This window comes from Antedon mediterranea, chromosome 3, assembly GCF_964355755.1.
Source record: "Antedon mediterranea chromosome 3, ecAntMedi1.1, whole genome shotgun sequence".
Classification (NCBI taxonomy): domain Eukaryota; kingdom Metazoa; phylum Echinodermata; class Crinoidea; order Comatulida; family Antedonidae; genus Antedon; species Antedon mediterranea.
In genome coordinates, this window is record NC_092672.1 from 7707156 (window position 1) to 7725343 (window position 18188).

An 18188-nucleotide genomic window follows, 5' to 3' on the forward strand; every position below is an offset into this window, starting at 1 on the left:
TGTTAAGCCTGGTTTCCAGTCGACGTAAGAAATTAGAATTTCTTACGATTGCGTCGTTTTTACATTGGAAATTGAAAATCGACAGGAAACCGGTTGAAAAAAGCTAAATGTCAAAACGACGTAACGCAAGTAGAAATCGTCGTAGTACAAGTGTTTGACAGGAAACCGGTGACTGAAGCTTCCGTCTGTTACGTCGATATTCGACGGTTCGACAGGAAACCGGTGAATTTCTGGATGAACATGCCTTACGATTCGATTTTATACCCTTCCGCTTACGCTTACGAAAGTTGACTTGAAGTCAACTTTCGTAAGCGTAAGCGCAATGATCGTAAGAACCAGCCAATCAGTGACGAGGATTATGTGACGTTGGCAAGAAGGTCAAAGCTTCGAAAGGTGATAGAAAGTAGAAAGTACCGTATATATTAAGAATTGTTGACAATAATGATACGTAAATAAACATGAACCACTTTTTTTTTTCAATTCGTGATAGAATGTAATAATTTAGGTGGATGAAATACGAAATAGATGTAAGAAATATACAAAATTGTCTTGCTTGTTACTTATTATAATTATATAAACATTATAAAAATACGATATAATGGGTAAAAATAATACACACAGACGGACTAAATTAAAAACGTTATGGCAATACCATTTCATAAAATGTCAGAGAACAGTGTCATCATCAGGATCATCAGTATAACAATACGTTCACCTGGCATAGTTTGCGTTCAAAAGCAGGTGAGGAAAAGTTACGTAATGATTTTGTTTTAATTGTATGATGAAGGTAGGTTGGGAAATAAATTAATGATATATATTTATTAAATTCACCCAAGTGTTTGCTTGAATCATGGATTAAAGAATAGATTCTTTAATCCATGCTTGAATCTAAACACAATTTATAGGCATATGATAATTCATTTGATAATGAAAATAAATAATTATAATTAGCCTACATCATTTGAATTTATTTATAAAAAAGGAAATAAAAACCGGGTAAAAAAATCCAATAGATGAACTGTAGGCCTATATGTAAATAACATCGCCGGGTAAAAAAATCCAATAGATGTAAAGAAGTCCGTGTGTTTGACGCTATTCAAGCTTATCTTTGTCTATATGACAAAAATACCAAAGAATACAAAAGTGGAAAACGGGGAAAAAAAATGCGTGGGGAAGCTGTTTCTAAAGATGTTAACGTCGCAGTAGAAGAGTGCCAACAAATTTATAACACTCGAAGAACAGCATTTTCCAGGTAGAGTGTAAGGCCTAGGCTAGGCCCTTATTATTATTATTATAATCATAATTATAGTTATTATAATAATCGTTATTATTATTATTGTAATAATAATTATAATTATTATTACTTTTGTAGACATCTAAAGAAGGTTAGGGCTAGTGTCCGTAGTGGTGCAGGCAGGGATGACATCCTCCCAATTGGCCATGAGTGGGAACACATGAGATGGTTGATTAAACATATAAATCATAGGAAGACACTAGAGTCCGAAGAAATGTCGATTTCATTAACCGAGTCGGAAGCTTCATCTGAATGCACACGGCTTTTTTTCCGAAACTCAACAAGTGTTGGAGCTGGACTTTGACGACTCAGGTAAATAATTGTATTTATCAACCACCACACACTAAATTTTTTATCACACTATTTGAAATGAGGATAAACAAATAAAAGTAATTTTACATCTCAATATCTCATTAACAACATTTAATAACATCTTCAAGTAGCAATCAAATATAAATATTTGTTAACGTTCTGCAACATCAGCAATATATTTAAATAATTTTTGCTCATGTAAAATCGATTTTTATTTGGAAATGTAAACCATAGTACAAGGACAAGACAACAAAAAATAATTATGAATGCAAGTTATAGCAAGCATAAACTACAACATTGTTATTTTTTTCTTCAATAAACAAGATTTGTCAATATTAAAAATTACTCAGAACATACTTGAAAATAGATTTAAAAAAATGTCATATAGATTATTTACAAAACAGGAAGATTACAAATACATATTTTAAACAATTTACTAACAACACTTTTAAGATGCCAAAGGACCGCAATTGTGTACCACATCATACTGCCAAGGAACAGCACCTTCCTGGCTGTTAAAGTAGTCTCGAAACCTATCTCTTGTTTCTTTGGCAGTAGCCGTATAATTGTTTGACCCCACACTTCTTATATTTTGAAGGCCAGTTTCATCATCTTACACAACACTGCGCCATTCCCCTTCTTTAAATTCTGCATTGCTCCAGCTGTCAACAAACCCGCTGGGTATGTAGTGTGCGTTATCAGTTTGCATTAGGTAATTGTGTAGGCAGATTACAGCTTTTGTAATCTGGTCAACAGTTTCAATATTTGCTCTTATAGGACGCCTAAATATGCGCCACCTTGCAGCCATTACACCAAAGGTGTTTTCGATGGTTGGGCGTCCTCTCGATGTCCTATAATTTGCCACTTCCTCTTCATCAGTCAAATTGTTGCCACCATATGGTTTTATTAACCAAGTTTTAAGAGGAAATATATCATCCCCTAATAAAACATAAGGCAATTGTTGACCACCCACAACCGATGGTGGTGGCAGCTTTAGCGTTCCAAAATCAGCTCTTTTGAAAAATGATGACGCACCAAAAATAGCGGAATCATTGTCCCGCCCATATGAGCCAATGCTTGTCCATACAAATGAGTAACTGGCATCACAAATTGCCATTAATACTGTACTATGAAAGCCTTTATAGTTATAGTACATCGAGCCGCCAAATTTGGGACACTCGATAGCAATGTGCTTACCGTCTACTGCACCAATCGCATGAGGAACATTCCAATCATTTTCAAATTTTTCTGCAATTGTCATCCATTCACTCTCACTTGAGGGTAGCCTTAGGTATTTCTTATTTAAAGCTGTCCAAATTGAATCACAAACTTCCCGGATTATGTTAGAAACTGTTGCACGACCAACCCGAAAGTTAAATGTTTGTGATGCCATCGAATCACCCGTAGCCAGATAACGCAAAGTTATCACAAGCCTTTCTTCTGCTGAAATTGCAGTACGACCTCTGTCTTGTCTTATCTTTAGATAGGGCTCAACCGCAGACAGAAGATGACTAAATCTTTCCGGCGTCATCCTTAAATACCTGAAGACAATAAACAAAATTATAAATAACAAAAAATAATATTTTACATTTACATTACTACAAAATAGTTTGTACCAACACTACATACTTTCAAGGCTTAAAAATAAAAAAAAACATTATTTATTGTCATTTTAGGAGAAGGTACTGAGTTGCAAAATGAAACAGAAGAAGCCGACTTATTGGGTAATGTCTCGGACGACTTGGAAGACAAGGAAGATATGGAACTACAAATTATGCAATTGTTCCGTGACTATTTTAAGAAGTAATAACAGAATTGATTTGCCAAATGTCAAAGTTAATTCATGATTAGTAAATGTATTATTTGTGATTATGTTATGTATTCAATCTTCTACGGCAATAAATGCACTTTTGTTTGGGATATTTTATTTAGACTACAATTGTTCATTGTGTACTGCATGCACTATTTAATCAATTTAGATTTTAATTTTTCAACATAATAATAACAGTAGGAGTAATACATACTTCCTATCCGTTTAGTACTTCTCTAGGCTACCACTGTAGATGGGTGTACAGTAGTAGTAGTAGTGTAGACCATGTGTGGACTGGATTCTAGTTGTAGTAACCTACCTACTTTACTAGCCTAGAATAAAGATCTGTCTAGGAGTGTCTTGATCATAGCATATAGGCCTAAATACTGTAAGCCTATATAGGCCTATCCTAGCCTAGGCCTATTTTACTCACCATCGTCTTTATATAGACGCCAGCTCGGCGGCTGAAATGAACTGTGACCTTCATCTTTATTTAGCCAGGTCCATGTATGATGGCCATGTACTCTACTAGGCCTAGGCCTAGGGCCTTTATAATTATAAATGCAAATTACAATTAAACATCTAGGCCTAGGCCTAAAAGTAAAAAGATATTAATAATAATTAAATGTTATTAATATATATATAGGCCTAGGCCTACCTAAAAAACCATTCTCTGTCGTTTTTTATCAGGGTCTTAAATAATGTATGGTACTGCCCGAACTCTATTCTTTCTTTTAGCACTTTCCTCTCCCAGAACTTGTGGATTCTTGGTTCTTTGTTCAACTCCTTTCTCCTCTAATCCTTCTCGTTAATATTCTTAAATATAGTATCTTTTTGGCCAACTCACGTCCTCTCCTACGAATAACCATATTGAAATCGCACTGCACTGTTTATGTTTTGGAAAATGGCCTCCTCTCTTTTCGCGAGGAGGAATTGTGTGAGCCATGTGTTGTCGGAAGGAAAAAATTCAACTCGACGTAAGCGCAAGAAGGACAGACTTGCGATAAATTCAACTTTCGTAACGACGGAATCAGCACATGTAATAATCTAAATTTTTGCGGTCCAACGCGATTATGACAATTTTGTGTCGACGTTAGTTTTTTGTCTACTGATCGGAACGCAAGCGTAATCGTAAGAAAACGACGCAATCGTAAGCGGAAGCAAGTCTTACGTCGACTGGAAACCAGGCTTTACTTGTCGACAAGGTGTCTTGTGGCAAGTCTGTATCGCAGTATTTGACAGTAGTACTTCCGTCGTCAACTCACACATAGTCATGACAGTTGAGTTCGAGAAGAAAATCAGAGAATTTGAGCAATAGTAAATGTCCAGAATTTGTACGAAACGTCCAATTGTAGCTCAGATTATCATCATAGTAGCTGGGATAATTTGGTGATGTAATATTCCTAGACTGCTTTGGACATAGAAAGTACTCGTCAGACCATTCCGTTTGACCTTTAAAAATAAAAAAAACTCATTTGTTTTTTATATCCTAAACAACATAGACAAACAATATGATTTTTTTTCAATTACACCCTAGTATTTTTTTAATTGTTTATAGGCCTAATCGTCATCATCATAATTTGATATTTTTACTATAGATAGTCTTTCTTTCCTAGGAACATTTCCCGGGACATTCATTAAATACATAGGCCATTGGCTCGAATACAACACAAATTTAAATAATTTACAATAAAGTAAATTTATGTGTGTGTTAAATAATGCTTTCTCTTTTTATAAGCAACGTAAATGAACGATTAAAACATTTGTATACCCGAAAATATTAACACAGATATTAAATCAAATATTGCACAACTATCACAAGAATCATCAATGTAATTTTTGGCAAGTAAAAAGTAATACAGGATTATCACACACTTATTTGAATATATTTTTATAAAGATATAACATTAGCAGTTGGTCCATCTACAAGTTACACAGTCACACATTATTTATTCTTTCCAACAATTGTATTAAAAAATAATGTTTGTAAAATGTTAAGATAATCTTAATCAATCATAAGATCAATTTAAGAAAGTTACAACACACAAAGATTATGAGCTTATTTCGATTCTAAAAACATGATAATTGATAGAATAACACAATAGATTCAGGACGACCCTATTAATCCTTTAAGATGTATTTCCCCCCTCCCCAAAATATGTAATAAAAAAGATTAAATAAAAGAATGGAATGAAGAATATACATTCTTTCCTTTAAAAAAAAAACAAACAATAATTCCACTTAAAAAAACTTACATAGAACATAAACGGAAAAATCCAAAAGTCATTGTCTGACAGACAATTTAAATTACAGTTTTGCAGGTGAATACTTTTTTTCAACCTAATTTCAATCGAGATAAATAATAACTATTATGTTCAATTAAAATGGCATTATTAAAACATATTTTCAAGGAGACAATTTATCTTTAACACAGAAGAATTAGTGTCCATTGTGGTCCTAAAAAGTATGAAACTAAAAAAAAATCATAGTTAAACTTACCAACAGAAAAGTAGTTTAGGTTGATAACAAGGAATAGAAATGTTATCAACAGAACACGTTCTATAGTAACTTAGAACAGGCGACGATGATGAAATATTTTTACTATTAAATTAAAGAAATACAGTAGGCCTGTACATACTGCATATGAATTTTATAGAAATCATAACACTCCAATCCTAACATCAGATTTAACCGTCTTAATTATTCTTCTCTGTTAATATTCTACATATTGGAGTATTTTATGAATTTAATGATGACAATATTACACATTATTTCAAGTGCTATGGTTTGCAATTACCATTTCTTAGTAAACTCAACATATTTATTATTAGATTTTAATCTCCATCGTTACTATGGAAAGAACATTAATTTGTTAAGAGTAAACAACATTCAAGCGTGTCATCACTAATAATTTTTTTATAGGATGCGAAATGAAAAGCATCTAAGTTGTTGGAAAGGGTTATTTACTTACAACTCAGTAATTATATTGAAGAAAACAACATGATTTAATAAATTGCAATCAGGCTTTAGAAATCTCTATTCTACCAACACGTGTCTAATTATCTTCCTTACAGATCACATAAGCAAAAAACAGGTGGAAGCAGGATGGCATTTCGACGAATAAATAATTAACGAATGAGTTGTTGTTGACGAATTTGGAAAAAAAAACTTTAAAAAAATAACAATGGAGTCAGCAGCTGAAAGAACGAAGCGACGAAATACAACGATGCCATTTGATTGTCAAATAAACCCATTTAGCCTACAGTATTAGAACAATTTTATAAAATAGACTGATTGATAATATGTACCGTAAACTATGCTCGCATGTGCTACAATTATGTATAGCTTGCACTACTGAGCTAATATAGGGTCTACCGGTATGTGAAGTAGACTGCAACATGTTCTAGACTTACCTTGCCTTTGAGGTTGAGAGCTGCAGTACGTTAGGCCTAGAATGTCCGTCGTCGTCATGAACACTATAATTTCCTGACGTTTTTAATTTCTTTTTAAACTAGTTGACATACAAAATTACTGAAAATACAAATGTATATGTATATTAATTGCAATTTTTGGGTACATGTACGGGTATTTATTGATTATTTGACTAAACATACAGTATATTGGATAATGTACGATGTCGACAAAGGTTTCAAAACAATGACACGTGACAATTAATACTTGTTTATCATATTGCTGTCTGACATGATTTATTTTACAAAATATTACTGAAATGAAAAATAGTAACATTGTAATTAAGTTATTAAATGAAATAAATTGTAGATTACAGATTTATTTAATATTTAAATGATTTTCCACAAAGTTCGATCAAACAAAGATCTCGTGATAACCTCCAGTAATTATGCAAATAGTGTGATTTAATTAATACATGTATGTATATGACGTTACTACTAATACCGGTAGTTCTACAAATATTAAATTAATACAACAGATTAAAAACCGACTATCAAAATAATTTATAAACATATTTATTAATTCATTACAATCTCTAAAAGACGACCTCATTGAATACGGTAGTGTTGCACCATTCGACACAAAGCAGTTCTACATGTGTTTTAAAGGTAATCAGAAAAAACAATAATTTTAACACATTAATTTAAAATAAAATACACAGCACTATATACAATACATAAACAAATGCAAATGGTTTATGTTGGTGTGGTTTTATCAAAGTTTGCGTCCAGGATCGGTCTTTGTTGGCCCTAATTAGCCCTGAATGAGGATAGTGAATTACTGAAATATTATGGCTACATTATCTATAAATCACATTATTTAGTCACGTTGCTCAGCGGTGGTACGATGAATTGTTAGTTTGGTCACCAGCAAGTTTAGTAGTGTCTGTCATAGTGATTGTATCTGGATGGATACGGTTGGCTGTCTTCTTCTTCCATTTATATTGAACCTATAATTAATGAACGTATGATATACAATTGAGAAATTATAACTGAATTTTACTTTTGAACTTTCCTAATACATTCTATGAATCACTATAAAGCAAGATAAAGAGATAGAAAGACCACGTAAAAGTGCATAAGGTATCATTAAAGCAGACATAATGGGTTTACTGATTTACGAGAAGTGTATTTTAGAAAAAAATAATATTAGGAAAGACCCCACCCATCTGCTACATTACTGTTACAATTTTAATAGATCTGGCATTGGACTACGACCACCAAAAGCCAATCTATGTAGAACTAGGAAATCCTTTGTTGTAAATAGCATTTATATATATTATGTATAATTCAAATGTTCGACGATAACTCTATATACTGTAATTGTTTTTAAATTTGTATCAGTTTTAATTTAACAATGGCCTATAAATCGTATTTTAACATTGGCTTATAGCGTTTTGGCAAATTTTATGTATTATTTTTTTGTGCCAGTTTCATTGTCTTTTTGTCTTAATTATGCCAAGCAAAATTAATTTGCATTTTAAGTGGGGACCAATAACATTTCTTGAATCTTGAGTCAGAAGGGAAGTGAAATGAGAAAGAGCTTCCCTTCAAATTTACCAACATGCCTTTCATCTCCGATTCCATGTTAAGACCTCCGGCTTCCCCACTCTACCTTCCCCTATACACTATCCTCCCACTCTCTTTCTCCCCTAGGGTGAGTATTAACACCTTTTCTGCCTTCCCAGATGATATAAAAAAGAAATTTCTCTCAATTGTAACTAATTTTGTATTTATTTTGTCTATTTATGCCGATATTTTCCTTTGATGGCATCGTTGCTAATGAAATTGAAATGAAATGCCCAACTTTTTTTTTTACCAAGTTTGAAAATTTAAGATATTGCTAAAACTGATTGTTATTTAGGTAAATTTAAAAGTACACGTGAGTACTGTACCTCATTACTGAAGACACACTGAGAGAGCCAGATGAAGAAACCTTGAAATGAGTTCATGATGACAAATATGTATTCCATGACTTTGGAACTACTGAAGAGGATGATGATACCAAAAATCCATGGTAGTCCAACTACAGGTGCAAGGAGGATCAAACCGAACGCCAACGATCTTTAAAAACAAAAACAAGGAAAACACAATACAGTTTTTGATATATTCATACTATACCGGTAATATTTATTATTTTTGTACTAGAAATCCTTGCATACTTACTGATAGAAGTAATGTTAGTAATTTGAATTAGTCTGGAAGACATTATACAATTATTTACTACTGTATCTGAATTATCATTTTTTTTATATTCATTTATCATAATAATTATTATGAAATTGTTCATGTCAAAACGAAATCATTTAAGATATATGTTGATACCTGATTCGTTTGATTGAGTTCTTGTCTTCTTTAGATCGTGTTGGAAATCGAGTTTTTGTGAGTGCTATATGTCCAATGACAACAATCTGTACACTGATAATCTATACAAGAAAATACAGCATGTAATATATTATTAATGAGTGTTTGTTCAGTTTTCAACTTTTAATTTTAAAAATTATTTCAAGTTCAAATTAACTAAACGTTTCGATTCTTCTTAAAACACAGACAAACATGTAACATTTTTCGTGAAGTAATTGAAATTAAAATGGTTTAGAAAACCAGTGTACCAACGAAAACACAAACCGCATGTTGACGTGAATATCAAATTAACCATACTTTACCAAACTTCAATTTCAAGAATTTCTCTACGATAATATATAATACTTATTGATAATGTTATAATGTAAAATTGTATCGCATTTCAGTTTACTGTAATGATAATTTTAATAAATATACCATTATGAATTAATAATCAACCAAAATCGCAAAAAACTCTAAAATAAGCAGACAAGCAGAAAAAATGCGTCATTACTGAAGAGGACAAAGGATGACAACCATTACTTACAATAAGCGTAATAGCCATTGGTATGATGAAAGTCCAGATTGCAAAGTCCATTTTCAACCAGCACCTATGAATTAAAATAATAAAAGAATCAAAGTTATGTGTGCATTTTATCTTTTTCTTAAGCATAAACAGAACTTGTTAAACTCAAGAAAAATTATTACAAAATAACCTATGACAGTAACCTATAAGACATTTAAACTGTTATCATTTGGAGTATAGGGTGTGGTAATCAATATCATACAGAACGCGACGAATACTGTGCAAGCCATTGTTAACGCATATTTTTATGTTCGCTAAACAATGTAAATGATACAAGCATAGAATTTTACACTTCATCGGAAACGTAGTTTTTCCTTGTACATCCAGCCGTCACTCCTACGATTATACTAGGAACTATCCAGCCAAGATAACGGCTAAATAAAAAGCGTCGTTCGTGGTTAGCAAACGGATGTCTGATCTTCATGTACACGTCTGTAGACACAATTAGCATCCATGCAAAGGCGGCTAAGAGACTGTAATGTAAGCAACCAGCAATGGCAGCACATACAATCTGGAAAAAAACGAAGAATAATGAGGAAGACGAAGAAAAGGATGAATATCTTAAACAAAAATAAGGACAGTCGACTCAGAAAAAACAGTAAAGTTTTTTTTTTAAATATAATAGTATGCTATATCTAGGAAAATGTACTTTAAGCAAGTTTATGTTCGATACTATGATATCGTCTTCCAGTGCCGCCTTTTGTTTTATTAATATTTACAGTAAATCTGAAAACAGGCTAAATGTGGAAAGGGTTAAAAACGCCAGAGCGGCCGATAACAGTGTTGCCAAAAACACTGAATATATTCTATTTTGAAGAATTCATTAAGGAGAGTATGTTTGGAAGGATTGATGGCATGCCTTTTATGTAGACATATTCTCAGTACTGTATCTCCGCATAAATATTTGTATGATAATAAATATATATAAGGAATATTGGTAATACAGCATCTAATATGTATCGCATGTTGTGCCTGTATCCTAAAAGGTTAAGGGTTAGCTTATGTTGTACGATACTAGGAGATACATTTCTAGGATACTGGGCAAATCTAGATACAGTACTGCGAATCGGCTGATGATCACCATATCAACCAAATTTCCAAAGTACAGTATTTGCAAATAAACAATTATTAACTCTGACAAATTTTATTTTGTATAAAGTCATAATAAAATATTTTTTTAAAATAAAATTTAAATTAAACTTACCTTATTTTTAACATTCACACCTAGGAAGGCATAGAAGAAATTGACGATAAGTAGAGCAACTACCAGATGACAAAGGATTTTATGGCGCTCAGAATTTCTTAAGCTTCTAAAATAGTAATAATTTTTATAATCAATTTTAGAATCCAAACATGATTAAAGTTTTATTTGAATTAGGACAGTGGATGTAAACACAACGTCTACTAACTGTATCAATTAAGAGGCTACATAGAAACATAGCAGGAAAAAATGTTACTTAAGATTATTTTTCGCATTAATATTATTATAATAACAAGTGTTAGTGCAAACTTTGTGTCATGTCTCAAACAGTTAAATCATGTTTTATATTTGATAACTTACTTGAAACTATATATAGTAATCAGGGTTATAATAAGAAACAAACTGGAAATTGCAAGTCCAACGTTAGTAATTATTGATAAAGTCTTGTCATTAATATTTGACTATAAAACAGAAAGTAATAATAATATAATTAATAAACAAAAAGTAGTCGATTTACTAATTGTTAATTTGATTGACTATTCTAACGTCTTCTTCAGTTAAACAGGTTTTCGACAGAGATTTTCAAGTACATCATGTTGATTCACTTCAACACCTCAACTTATATCATTGAGGTCTCATTCGTATTCAACACATAGTAAACGCATTCAAGTATGTTTTATAACTGTTATTTTGTTGTTGTTTATAAATGTTACATTTATAAACAACAACAAATTAATTTATTTATTTTAATCAGGGAAGATAAGTTCAATCCTTCCTTCCATTTATATATATAATTAATCATATTTTACCGGTATCGGTTTCATCAAAACGACAAATGACGTCATATGATTACATCTGCATATCACACCATCAATATGGTAGTTTTCATAAAAAGTAGAACAACCTTCTGTTGACCATATCCTTAATAAAAGAGTTATTTAACAAGACCTTTAACAATACTGTACCTGACATTTCAAAAACCATTAAACATTTCAAAACAAAGTTATTTTTCGTAAATGTGGTATCAATAAGCAACATTCGTCGTAATAGGAGGCACCACTAGGCGATCAATAGGGGAGCTTTCGATTTCCAATGAAAAACGATCTTGACAACCTACATCTATATATAAATTTACGTAAGGGCAAAATTCGGTAATTCTCGGTTTATTTCTAGAATTTCTACTCGATGGTATATAAAGTTGGTACATACTTTTGGTACTGATTTTAACCATCTGATGTAACCCTGTTTACTAATTAAATTGAGTTAGGTAATTAGTTATTGACGATTAAAACGAATTTAGGTTCAACGATTTGCCCCAAATAGGGGTGTTTTCCGATCGTGGTATACACTGTCTAATGGATGTCCATCTTGAAAAATACCCGCCACAAAAATACGAGGAGGCTTCGCATTTTCCTATCTCCTCCTACGATAATTGTTTTTAATAGCTGAAAACTGGTTGAACAGCTAGAGTACAGCATCATAATGTTGAAGACAGGCCGATTTTCTTTAAAAAATACTATTTTGATACATGTAATATACGTTTTTACAAATGTATTGATTTGTGATGAATGGAACATTCCAAATTATTTGGTTTAACCATAGAGGTATAGATTTAGATTTATGGGCCCCCTTTGAGAATAAACATAAATAGTATTGCAATGCTGTACAATACTGTTAAGGTATTAACCACTTTTGATCGCAATTTGAATCGCAAATTTCTTACTGTGAGTGTTGGTACTGTTAGAGTTTTAACAAAGTATTAAATCGTAAATGTTTTACTGTATTTAGTGGTATATTATTTATAGGCCTATAAAACATTAAAAACAATATTTCGTTACTTAGTGGATAAGAATATATTTTAAAATGTTTCCTCTTTGTACCTATCTTCTTCCCCCATCCCTCAACCCTTAATGTTACATACAAAACACAAATTGGGTTTGTTTAAATGAGTCCAAATAAAAAAATTGACTCATTTTGTTTCTCTCTCGGAAGTAATTCCCAGGGTGCTAATTTTGGTTGACTACATAAAATATTGTGTATATTTATTCGTTTCTGTAAACGAAAATTTATTATAGTCCTGCAGTTCATTTTAAATCTCTATTTTTTTCTCGCTGGAAATACTGTGCAAATCGCAAGCTATCTAATGTGTAGGTTGGATCACGGAAGAGTGAACTGAAGCAACGCATGAGGACGTTGATGTGACGCAATAAGCGGCTTATCCGAACTTATCTGTCCCACTTGTCTCTCTTTCATTTATCATATTTCTATTAATAAATAACTGCCTATACTTACGGCTCTGAAGAGTCCATATTTTCAGTATAATAACACGCTGGTATATATTTCACATTTGTCGAATTTTCATTTGTAATGTTCTTGAAAGACAGATATTATTAATAATAATTATACGTTTATATTATGTTTAAATCTTTTAAAACAACCGTTAGTTGCTTAAAACGTACCTTAATAACAGGAAACTTAATCTCTAAATTCATACCAACTTCCTCGCCTTTGTCATCATATACGTCGATAGTGACAATGTCAGATGAACTTATCATCTCCTCATCGTCCCTTTTATAATCGAAAATAAATTAACATAAGAATTTAATAAAATTATACAGTGTACAGTAAAATGATAATTACAATGGTATGTTTTGTTTATATGTTTTAGAAACTGCAAAACCCTCCTGACAAATTGGATTTTGTTAGTTCTCTACTTGAGTTATCAAGATAAAAAAAAGTAAAATTATTATTTTTGTTTTGATCTCTGTATGTGTTTCCACCAGACTGTACTGACATTAATAATGATATAACCGTATTAAAAAAAATTAATTGTCTATGATGTAATAGTAAATGAATAAAAGAATGTTTTTAAAATAATAATAATATAAATATTAACTTACTGACTTTCTACGTTGAAATGAGTATCTTCGTCAACAGTTTCCTTTTCTGCAACGATTGTGTATTTTCCATCTAGACAAAGAGGTGAAATATTTGCAAGGCAAAGAGTGATCAGTGAAAATAAAAGAATTATGTAGAGTGAGAGTATTTCAACATTATTACGCATTGTTGAAGAAGGCAGAGTTGTAGGACTAACCTTTAATAAATGTTATAATTATATTAATTAAAAGGTGGTGGTTAGTGGGTTGTTATAATAAATACTTGCGATAATCAAATGTAATGAATATAACTGAAATGCAAACAACTCTTCTGCCTGTAAACAAACATAAGTCCTGGCAAAGACTTTATAATCGATTAGCGATAAATACGTACTTACAAATTAATATGCCGATTTCGAAAATACATTGTAATGGTTGTTATTACTAGCTATTAAAAATGTGTAAATCACACCTTCTTCTATAGAACTATCTGTTGAAGTTGAGAATGTAATGCTATCTGGTTCCGCTGTTAGAGGAACGTCTTTTACCTCTGGTGATGTAATATTTTTGATAACTAAAAAAAAACAACAAAATGCAACATGTATTTGTCATGTCATCACTTAAATAATGCTACCCTGGATTTCCAGGTTCATAGTTTTAATAAAGTTAATCATTTGCGTACAACAACAAAAATGTTTTCAAAACAACAAAATAAAAGGTTAAATTCAACCAAAACCCAATTGTCTTTTAGTTAAATTACAGGTTTTTTTTACAGTATAACATCTATATTATAAGTGAGAGAGTTTGTACGTCTGTCTGTTTGTTTGTTTGTTTGTTTGTTTGTTCGTTATACAAATTTTTGTTACTGCACGTAATCTTACATATGGGGTATCAAAATGACCGCAATTGTACCGGGAATGTTCTAAGCTATATTTGAACATCATCCGCCATCTAAGATCCAAGTTAGGGGCCAAAATGTGGTCAAAATTGCCCACTTTTCCCCACTTTCGGGTTTTTGTGGGAGGGTTGGGAGGGGGGGTGGTGGTTTGTGATGTCATTTTTGCTTGGAATCGGGGTTGTAGGCTATCGAATTGTAAAATTATACTACAAATGTTTTACAGTATTTGAATTATCCTCAGGAAGGCGTTTGGGGGAAATATAGATATAGATATACATATTTTAATCATTAACCAATATGACACCTATTCATTTACACATTTAGCAAAGTACTTTAACCATATCCAGCTATGTATCAGTCTCTTGGATTGTCTCATTACAGACATCCATTCCTGTCTGAACATATACACGTTCTTTGCTGTTACTGTGTTCTATTACTATAGTTGAACATCATTCGCCATCTAGGATCCAAGTTAGGGGCCACAATGCATGGTCAAAATGGCCCACTTTCGATATTTGTTCGTTTTACAAATTTCTGTTTCTGCATGTAACCATACATATGGGGTATCAAAATGATCGCAATTGTGGTTGGAAAATGTTAAAGTATTTTAATTATGCCTGGAAAGGGGCTGGGATTTTGGTGTGGGGATGTAGGCCTATCACCAAGACCGAAACTGTATTGGGAATGTTTTAAACTACTTTTGAAAACTGCGACTGAGGGATTATGGGTTGGGAGTGATGGCTAACATAATTTGTATTAGAACCTTCTTAAACACATTACCCAGTATCTGGGGTGTGTTTGAAGTGGAGGAGGAGGACCGAAAATGCTGGCGTAATGAAGTAGCCTATATGATTGTAATAGGAAAAGTTACTACATTTGAACTGTCCAGGGGAGGAGTTACGGTTTGTTGATTGTGGCTGGGATGTTGAGAGGAGAAAGAAGGCTAGGGGTATCAAAATTAGATATTTTAATTATCAGCCAATATGACACCTATTTATTTACACAGTTTACAACGTACTTAAACCATAGGCCCATCGTAGCTATGTATACCCTCTCAATTTGAAGCTGAAGTTGAATTGAATTTGTACTTGGAAGAATTTGTTTAAAAAAAAGAGTGTGGGGTGTTATTGAATAGAGGTGGGGGTTGGTGAGTGTAGGGAGGTAGGCCTACTGGCGTCGGGTGTTATGTACTGAGAAGGCTTTAAACTAATTTTAAAACCCACCCTGGGGCGGGTATAATTGCTAGTACTAAATAATAATAACTATTATGAGACATTAAAATGGCATATTAAACAATAACATTTTTTTTTCAGGGGGACAATACATCTTAAATTAAACTAAAGTTTCCATATTATCATTGCTCAGGCAATTTAAAACGTACGGTACTTGTTCTAACAGTAATAATAACAAAACAAAACAAAACAAAAGTACTAATTTATTAAAAATAACATTTAATCAAGATATTTACCCTTAGTTACCGGGATGTTGGTAGTAGCAGGATTAGTAGTAATGGAATCGGTAGTAAAATGATGAGTAGTGGTGGAATCGGTAGTAGCAGGATGCGTAGTGGTGGTATCGGTAGTAGCAGGATGCGTAGTGGTGGTATCGCTAATAGCAGGATGCGTAGTTGTGGTATCGGCAGTGATATCGGTAGTGGTATCGGTATTAGGATTATTCGTAGTAGTATCAACAGTGGTACCGGTATGATTCGGAGTAGTATCGGTAATGATATCGGTAATGGTATCGGTAGTAGCAGGATTTGTAGTAGTATCGGTAGTAGTGGGATTCGTAGTAATAGCGGTAGTAGCGGGATTCGTAGTAATAGCGATAGTAGTAGGATTCATAGTGGTATTGGTAGTAGCAGGATTCGTAGTGATATCGGTAGTAGCAGGATTCGTAGTGATATCGGTAGTAGCAGGATTCGTAGTGGTATCGGTAGTAGCAGGATTCGTAGTGATATCGGTAGTAGCAGGATTCGTAGTGATATCGGTAGTAGCGGGATTTGTAGTAATATTGGTAGTAGCGGGATTCGTAGTGATATCGGTAGTAGCGGGATTCGTAGTGATATCGGTAGTAGCGGGATTCGTAGTGATATCGGTAGTAGCGGGAATCGTAGTAATAGCGGTAGTAACAGGATTAGTAGTGACATCGGTAGTAGCAGGATTCGTACAGGTAGTAGCGATAGTAGCAGCATTCGCAGTAATATCTATATTCAGCAGTCATGCATGAAAATAAAAGAACCAGAAAGTAATAAATAATTGTAAACCTAAACAAAAATTGCCTGTATTTTAACATAAAATAATAGGAAATTAAAAAAATAGTAATACCGACGAATATTTAAAGGCATAGTATTTTCGGACAGACTCAGCTGAGTCCGTCAGTATACATTTCTTACTTATAAATTAACATTTAACAGTAAGTTTGTTTTAGCCTACCCTTGTACACTTCTATACCAGCAAGGAAACCGCCATACGTTCCACTTGCGTCGGTAATAAAGTTTATAACCAATGTATTACTTGAAGACCAAGTGTCTTGTGGCAAAACAGAACCTTCGTATTTGACAGTCGTGCTTCCATCGTCAACTGACACATAATCATAGGCTGTTTCAATATCGAAAGCGTAGAATTTTAGTAACAGCACATTTTCAGGATTTGTATGAAACGTCCAGGTGTAGTCCAGATCATTATCATATTGGTCTGGATAATTTTTTGATGCGATGTTCTCAGATTGGCTTGGACATAGAAAGTACTCCCCGGACCATGTTGTTTGACCTTACAAAAGAAAATTTGTAAAGATTAATTTATAATCCAAACATCCACAGCAGCCGGCCCAAAGCCCCCGGCCCAAAGCCCCCGGCCCAAAGGCCCCCCCCCCCCCCTCATCCACACATAAAACCCAAAAATGATCAGTTATTGAAGTGTATACTTGATATAACGATTCCTAACTATTCATGAAATAATTATTTACTTTACTTTTTTGATGAAAACTTTGAACGTGTTTTCGCTACAAACCTGACAATAATAATTTTTTTATAAATATTACTTAAAGTCACCGTGGTCGTATATTGAAGAAGAGGTGGCTGCGTTTCGACAGGGAAGAGTGATATTCGAAAACTAAATATTTGACAACTAACGACAACTAAATATTCGTTACACATAGAGACTGAGAACACGTTCAGTCATGTAGTGGTTGTGACAGTGCCAAGAACACTGTGTTTATCAAGACTTTGTTTCAAGAGACTGAGAACACGTTCAGCCATTACGTGGTTGTGACAGTGTCAAGAACACTGTGTTCTTAAAGACATTTGTTTCAAGAAACTGAGAACAGTGTCAAGAACACTGTGTTTATCAAGACAGTTATTTCAAGTGACTGAGAACACGTTCAGCCATGACGTGGTT

At 33.0% G+C, this 18188-nt stretch overlaps 3 protein-coding genes across 3 annotated transcripts; all 3 read right to left on the minus strand.

Annotated features, from left to right (window-relative positions):
• Window positions 1–1916: 1916 nt before the first annotated feature.
• On the minus strand, window positions 1917–4369 carry LOC140043494 (uncharacterized). The gene is made up of 2 exons (XM_072088011.1): window positions 4075–4369; window positions 1917–3147 (listed from the first exon to the last, which is right to left on the minus strand). Exon 2 carries the CDS (start codon window positions 3135–3137, stop codon window positions 2220–2222), a length of 918 nt encoding a protein of 305 aa, XP_071944112.1. The 5' UTR covers window positions 3138–3147; window positions 4075–4369; the 3' UTR covers window positions 1917–2219.
• A 3249-nt stretch (window positions 4370–7618) lies between these two features.
• LOC140043495 (adhesion G protein-coupled receptor L4-like) lies at window positions 7619–11854 on the minus strand. Its single transcript, XM_072088012.1, has 8 exons — window positions 11826–11854; window positions 11377–11477; window positions 11020–11125; window positions 10106–10326; window positions 9777–9840; window positions 9212–9312; window positions 8782–8950; window positions 7619–7836 (listed from the first exon to the last, which is right to left on the minus strand). Exons 1-8 carry the CDS (start codon window positions 11838–11840, stop codon window positions 7720–7722), a joined length of 894 nt encoding a protein of 297 aa, XP_071944113.1. The 5' UTR covers window positions 11841–11854; the 3' UTR covers window positions 7619–7719.
• A 5345-nt stretch (window positions 11855–17199) lies between these two features.
• On the minus strand, window positions 17200–18049 carry LOC140043976 (astacin-like metalloendopeptidase). The gene is made up of 2 exons (XM_072088461.1): window positions 18001–18049; window positions 17200–17561 (listed from the first exon to the last, which is right to left on the minus strand). Exons 1-2 carry the CDS (start codon window positions 18047–18049, stop codon window positions 17200–17202), a joined length of 411 nt encoding a protein of 136 aa, XP_071944562.1.
• Between the last annotated feature and the right edge of the window lie 139 nt (window positions 18050–18188).